General features: G+C 32.4%; 1 protein-coding gene across 1 annotated transcript in view; it reads right to left on the bottom strand.

The window, feature by feature from the left end:
• The window catches only part of LOC106464438 (protein KIAA0100-like), a gene marked incomplete at its 5' end in the record, with an annotated part of 41,726 nt that overhangs the window by 27,919 nt on the left and 6,388 nt on the right, over positions 1-7,419 (bottom strand). Inside the window, 4 exons of the mRNA XM_013924580.2 lie at positions 133-229; positions 1,305-1,571; positions 3,157-3,255; positions 6,647-6,819. Coding sequence (XP_013780034.1) covers positions 133-229; positions 1,305-1,571; positions 3,157-3,255; positions 6,647-6,819 — 636 coding nt within the window. The remainder of the gene's footprint in view (positions 1-132; positions 230-1,304; positions 1,572-3,156; positions 3,256-6,646; positions 6,820-7,419) is intronic.

Below are 7,419 nucleotides of genomic sequence, written 5' to 3'. Positions count from 1 at the left end.
ATTGACTGTCACATTATAATGCTCCCACGGCTGAAAGGGCGAGCATGTTTGATGGGACGGGGACTCACAGATTGCGAGTCGAGTTCCCTAACCACCAGGCCATGCCAGTCCTCCCGTTATAAAACAACTTACCTAAACTTCAAATTTGGAATGTGTAGCAGTCTGCAGTCATCATACTTGGAAGCTGTATGGACGTATATATCCAGGTCTCCCTGCATCATGATCTTTGCTGAAACATATATATGTTTATTTTTCAGTGATTTTTATTTCTTAGACTTCTGCATCTATTTTAAGCCTAATATAAATATTATGCAGTGGAACAATTCAAACGCTTTTTTTTCTCTGTCTATATCCAATTAATATTAACTGTATTAAAAACTGTGTGTGATGAAAAAATAGAAAAGCTCAAACACTCAAAATACAAGAGGATAAAAGTTAATATATAAACAAAAAATTAAACCAAAATAAACTTCCTCACACAAAATGATATGAAGTTCGATATGGTCGCTATCCTAGTAGAACTGATAAAAAAAACTTAACTAAAATTCAAAGTTCTCATTTGTGTTCTGAGTGGATTTGGTTACTTAATATGTGTAAATATGTTTCTTTTTTTCATGCTAAAAGTAACTATTACTGCAGCTGCTCATTAAATTATATGTTTAACACTTTGTCTTTTGAATCAGTTTTGATAACGTTTGTCAGTGAATAGTTTGCATTTTTATTCATCAACCATACTTTCAATCTTTCTGGTGTTTAAATGAAAGTCACTAAAAGTGAAAATGGTGTGATTCATATGTTACCAAGAACCATGTAGTCAACAAAATTATTAACCGACAAGCAGTATGGTACGTAAACAGTTTCAAAAAATGAGGTATTTGTGTAACAATTTTCTCTTCTCTCAAAATACATAATATGGAAACAATGACACATTTTCTATTTCAGCTACACATAAGTAAGAAATTAAATTGGATACGGTAAATTCATCTTATACTTTGCTAATTCCAACTGGTCTCGTTTTTTCACAACTTTTGAAATTGTGGTGAGTTCCGTAATAATCTATTCATATGAAAACTTCAAAGATATTTAAACAGGTAATTCATAAAATATGTATGTGCAGTATTTGTTTTAAGATTAAACACTTATGAACAAAGACCATTATTTTTGTTTTGTAATAAGAGATATAACATGAAATAGATAAAAATATTATGTACATGTTATTTTCACATTGCACACCTTTTTCGAAACACGTGAGCCATTACTGTGTCAATCCTGAAGTTCCAAGCTAATTAAACAAACAATCTCACCATTTGTCCAATCAATAATAACGTCAGACCACGTCATCTCCATCTGTTCCATCATGTTGTATGGGTCCAATGAGGCATGCATCAATAGGGTAAGATGCTGGATGGACATAGTTAGACGTCCGTGTAAAAGAAGTCTAACTTTGTCCCACCAGGGAAGACTGAGGCTGGGGTCAGCTGAAGGTTTACTAATATTCTCCATGGACAAGTTGACCTGAGCCATGATTGGGTCCCAGCAAGGACCATATGCACTACAGAATGACTCAATGTCTAGAGACAGAAAATAAAGATTGCAATTTATTTTACCTGAATTTAAAGTACTTTGAATATTTGAGATTCATACTGGGCTTGTCATGTTGATTACGGTAGCATATACTCTTTACATATTGTTATCGAGGCCTGAATTTAAAGTACTTTGAATATTTGAGATTCATACTAGGCTTGTCATGTTGATTACTGTAGCATATACTCTTTACATATTGTTATCGAGGCCTGAATTTAAAGTACTTTGAATATTTGAGATTCATACTAGGCTTGTCATGTTGATTACGGTAGCATATACTCTTTACATATTGTTATCGAGGCCTGAATTTAAAGTACTTTGAATATTTGAGATTCATACTAGGCTTGTCATGTTGATTACTGTAGCATATACTCTTTACATATTGTTATCGAGGCCTGAATTTAAAGTACTTTGAATATTTGAGATTCATACTAGGCTTGTCATGTTGATTACAGTAGCATATACTCTTTACATATTGTTATCGAGGATTTGTTATTTTTATCAGAAAAAAACATCTTCATACTATACTTTTTGTACGCAAATATATTGAAATAGCTACAGAAACATATTCTGGCACATGTTGTGTAGCATTACCACCATGGCTAATTTACATATTATAAAAATAGAGAAATACAAAAGAAATGTCTTATGTTCCTGATAATTTCTATAAACATGATTGTATGCTCCTGAAAATGGGTCCAGAGTTTGATGTGATGTGAAGAATTAGTTTGAACTAAGGAGAATTAATTCAAAATAAATTGTGATATTTTTTGACATTTAAAGGGTATATGCTACCTTGAGATTCCAAAACTACTTTTCCATAAATAATATAAAAAAAAGCAAGAGTTTAGATTCTAGTTCAGCTCCTTACACAAACTTCATAAACACAATGAAATTCTACCCTGTGTACTTGCCAACCTTATTCTAACTACACATACACTGATAATTTTTCATACACCTGGATGACAGTTTATACATGAAAAAGTTTATATTAACACCAGTTAACATCTTACCGTGCAAGGTTAATGCAAGATATAATTAACATAACATTCCTCAATAGAAAAATCCACATAATCCTGTAAAACATTATTTCTGGTAATCAACACAAGTAAAATTTACACACCCACACATCGAAAAATACATATACATTTGTAAAACAAAATACACACCAGTTATACATGTAATAATTGGTAAATATGTTGAAGGAAAAGGTTAAATGGGAAACAAGAAATAACTTGCAAAAACAAATTTAGTCAGTGAGACAAAATATTCAGTTAATAGACAAGATAAACATTAAATAAAAATGCTTGTGTTTTAACTTTTCAAGAAACATATTTTTCCTTCTTCAGGTATATAAAGAATTTTTTTTTATTGACATTTTAACTTCTAGGCGACATATCCAAACACTATTGCACAAGACATTTATTATAGATCAAATATATAAACTATTAAAAAAAACATTAATGCTATAATAATAATAAGGAAGTTTAAAGTGCAGAAATAAAATTGTGGTAGAAGTCTGAGAACAGTAAACATTTGTATTATAACTAGTAACTGTCTGTAAACACTCACCGCAGTTTAACTCATGGTAAAATTTTAGAGAAGGCATACTTCTTTCTACTGTCATGTCTCTCCAGGGTTCTCCTACTTGTATTACAGTTGTTCTCTTAGCTGTAGAAACACAAGCAGGAAATAATGTATAAACATGGAATTGTTAAATTAGTTCCAGCTACTAACAACTATTCAGAAAAGTCACAATTGTTTATAAATTACAGACAAAACCATCTCAACCCAAATCGTCATTAAGTGATGTAGATCAACATTAAAATCTGGAAGAGTATTTAACTTCTGGTACAACGAGGTAAAACAGAAATTCTTATATATATAAAGTCTTATATGAATAAAACAGGATGTATTTTCACCACTAGCTCTCAAAACACAGATTTACAAAAACACATCGCCTGGTGGTTAGGGTGCTTGACTCACAATCTGAGGGTTGTGAGTTTGAATCCATGTCACTGAACATGCTCGCCCTTTCAGCCTTGGGAACGTTATAATGTGATGGTCAATCCCATTATTCATTGGTAAAAGAGAAAGAGTAGTCCAAGAGTTGGTGGTGTTGACTAGCTGTCTTCCCTCTAGTTTATACCTGCTAAATTATGGAGAGCTAGTGCAGATAGCCCTCATGTAGCTTTGTACAAAATTAAAAAAACCAAAACCAACATAAAGATATCATCATCATCATCAGAGACCAGACTTTCTGGTGGTTTTTCCCTTCTTAAATTCAGTTCTTAATAAATTGTCAAATGTATTTTGAATACTGAAACTTGTAAGAAACTATAAATAGCTACACACACACTAGAGTATATAGGGAAACCACATGTACTTACAGATAAAGTTATTTTTAAATACAAAAGAAAGTTAACAGGATCATTCTACTGCTAAAGTGTGATATCATGCAGCACTATTTTAAGTATCAACCCAACACTATGATCTTCAGCGAGCTGTATTTAACTAATTTTAACTATCAATCGAAGATCGTAAAACACAATAGTAAGCATTAACTTATCTCTAATACTAAGCACAACTGGTAACGTTTATAATTTAATACCTGGATGAATATAAATATTCTGTTTGTTGCATGATTTTCTTCAAGCAGCATAGTTCACGATGGAATACAAACATGTTTAATGAAGAGAACCATTTTTTTGTTTTTGATTTTAAATTAATATTTTCTTTACCTTGTTTATATTCTTGCCATTGATTTATTATTAGTTTTTGTTGTTGATAACAAGACTGCATATCAAACAGTACATTAGAACACATTGTTATCATTACAAATTAAATCACCTGTCATAATTTAAGGTTGAGCTTGGGTTAAGTATGGTGTCTACCTCTTGTTAAAGCCATAAGGTGAAACTTTTGAGAAATAAAGAATTTTTCACTGGATACCAGTTGTTGCATGGGTAAACATATTTCTTATACAAAATGAAGTACACAAAGATATTTTGTATATAGCTACTGTTACATAAATAGAAAATATCTATAAGATTTTGAAATCAACAACACAGACTTCAGTACAGTTTTGTAGCTTAATTTTTACACTTCTAACTAGATTTGTTTGTATCTTGTGGACTGTATGAGGGTTGATTTGTTTATATCTTGTAGACTGTATGAGGGTTGATTTATTTATATCTTGTGGACTGTATGAGGGTTAATCTGTTTATATCTTGTGGACTGTATGAGGGTTAATCTGCTTATATCTTGTGGACTGTATGAGGGTTAATCTGTTTATATCTTGTGGACTGTATGAGGGTTAATTTGTTTATATCTTGTGGACCATATGAGATTTGGTTTGTTTATATCTTGTGGACCATATGAGATTTGGTTTGTTTATATCTTGTGGACTGTATGAAGGTTGATTTGTTTTTATCTTGTGGACTGTATGAAGGTTGATTTGTTTTTATATTGCGGACTGTATGAGGGTTGATTTGTTTTTATCTTATGGACCATATGAGATTTGGGTTTCTTTATATCTTGTGGACTGTATGAGGGTTAATCTGTTTATATCTTGTGGACTGTATGAGGATTAATCTGTTTATATCTTGTGGACTGTATGAGGGTTATTCTGTTTATATCTTGTGGACTGTATGAGGGTTATTTTGTTTTTATCTTGTGGACTGTATGAGGGTTGATTTGTTTATATCTTGTGGACTGTATGAGGGTTGATTTGTTTTTATCTTATGGATCATATGAGATTTGGTTTCTTTATATCTTGTGGACTGTATGATGGTTAATCTGTTTATATCTTGTGCACTGTATGAGGGTTATTCTATTTATATCTTGTGGACTGTATGAGGGTTGATTTGTTTTTATCTTGTGGACTGTATGAGGGTTAATCTGTTTATATCTTGTGGACTGTAAGAAGGTTGATTTGTTTATATCTTGTGGACTGTATGAGGGTTAATCTGTTTATATCTTGTGGACTGTATGAGGGTTAATCCGTTTATATCTAATAGACTGCATGAGATTTCATCTGTCTATATTTTATGGACAAGTTTGGACTTTATTTTTATGTATCAGCTTGGTGACAATATGTCTCAGTTTAACCAGGACAGCCTCAGTGTCCCAAATGGATCTTTTGAGATTTAACAAATGCCCCAGTTTTAACTTACCTTTTTTTTTTGCTAGATGACTATATCTGCCTAAAATTTCAAGTTTTTAAAGAAAACTAGTAATCTACTTTTTGGCTATTATTGTAGTGACTAGAGAAAAAAAACAGAAAAATGTAAACAACATTAATGCACCTTACTGACCTGATGCTGTGACATCATCAGTCACATGATCAGTGAGGGATGTGATGTTGTAGACTTTGCCACCATTAGGCTTAGACTGAGTTTGTATGTCATAATGGTTAACTGTGTCCCTGACATTTAAGGTTGTCTTGTGTATGAGGTTTGGTTTGTTTATATCTCACAGACTGTATGAGGTTTGGTTTACTTATATTTTCATGGACTGTATGAGGCTTAACTACCTGTTGCTTTGAAGCTGACAATCACAGCAACTGTTTTCAGGTTCTTTTTCAATCTCTTAAAATTTTAATATGATTCATAAAATGGAAGAGTTTTCTTATATGGATAGATGAAGTTTCTCTTGAGAAAAGAAAGATGAGATTATTCAGAAGATCAAGTTAAGGGCCTTTAAATTCTTTGTGCTGAATTATGAAGAAAATAAGACAAGAAGACAAAATTATCAGATTTGGAAAAAAGAGGCTAGGCTTTAGTTAAGACAGTTTTATTTTTCTAATAGGGTGAGTGGCTTATGGAATGAGTTGCTGTTGGCAGTAATGGAAGATGGCACCTTACAATAATTTAAGTTATATTTTTCTTGGAGGTGGGCATGCATGGACAACCTTGAAGAATGAAATGGTCCATTGTTGTCCATACATTAGCTGTCTTTAGGTCTTTCAGTCTCTTAAAAGCTTACAGTCATTATCATAGCAATTGGTTTAAAGTGTTTCAACTCTTAATAATAACCTGGGAACAGTATTTTTGAAGCCTACCTCGAGGTGCTGCTTCTTGTTCGGCCCCAACAAGGCGACCCCATACATGGAACTCTTTGATTTCTAATAACGTCTGAGGATAATTTCGTAGCTGGCAACTCACAGCCTGCATGCTACCTCTCACCCTACGACACCACAGTGTCGTAAACTCTAAACCCTCTTCAGGAAAGGGGCTGACAGGGAAAGAAAAATCCTTGGTAAAGTCATAGTTTGTTATACTATATTGTTTAAAATCAAAACAGCATTTCTATCAGTTGTTTTGGCAAAATTAAGACTTTTGAAACTGCAATTCAATAGTTAAATTTCCTAACATAAAATGAATAATAGTTGATATATAAAAATCAATCAATTTTTTTGCTATCTCTTTACTACTACTGTTACAAAAAATATCAGAAATTATAAAGGATAATCCAATGAGAGATACCCCCATGATTTCTTATGGTAAGAATATAACACATCAACTACACAAACATACCTCACTGAAATAGAACATTTGGCTTGTAACAATGTCAGTTAGAACACTTGGTTTGTAACAATGTCGGTTACAACACTTGGCTTGTAACAATGTCAGTTACAACACTTGGCTTGTAACAATGTCAGTTACAACATTTGGTTTGTAACAATGTCAGTTAGAACACCTGGCTTGTAACAATGTCAGTTACAACATTTGGTTTGTAACAATGTCAGTTACAATACTTGGCTTGTAACAATGTCAGTTACAATACTTGGCTTGTAACAATGTCAGTTACAATACTTGGCTTGTAACAATGTCA

This window comes from Limulus polyphemus, unplaced genomic scaffold (assembly GCF_000517525.1).
Source record: "Limulus polyphemus unplaced genomic scaffold, Limulus_polyphemus-2.1.2 Scaffold1654, whole genome shotgun sequence".
Taxonomy (NCBI): Eukaryota; Metazoa; Arthropoda; class Merostomata; order Xiphosura; family Limulidae; genus Limulus; species Limulus polyphemus.
The sequence above is the reverse complement of the archived record's forward strand: the minus strand, read 5'-3'. Positions and strand labels throughout refer to the sequence as shown.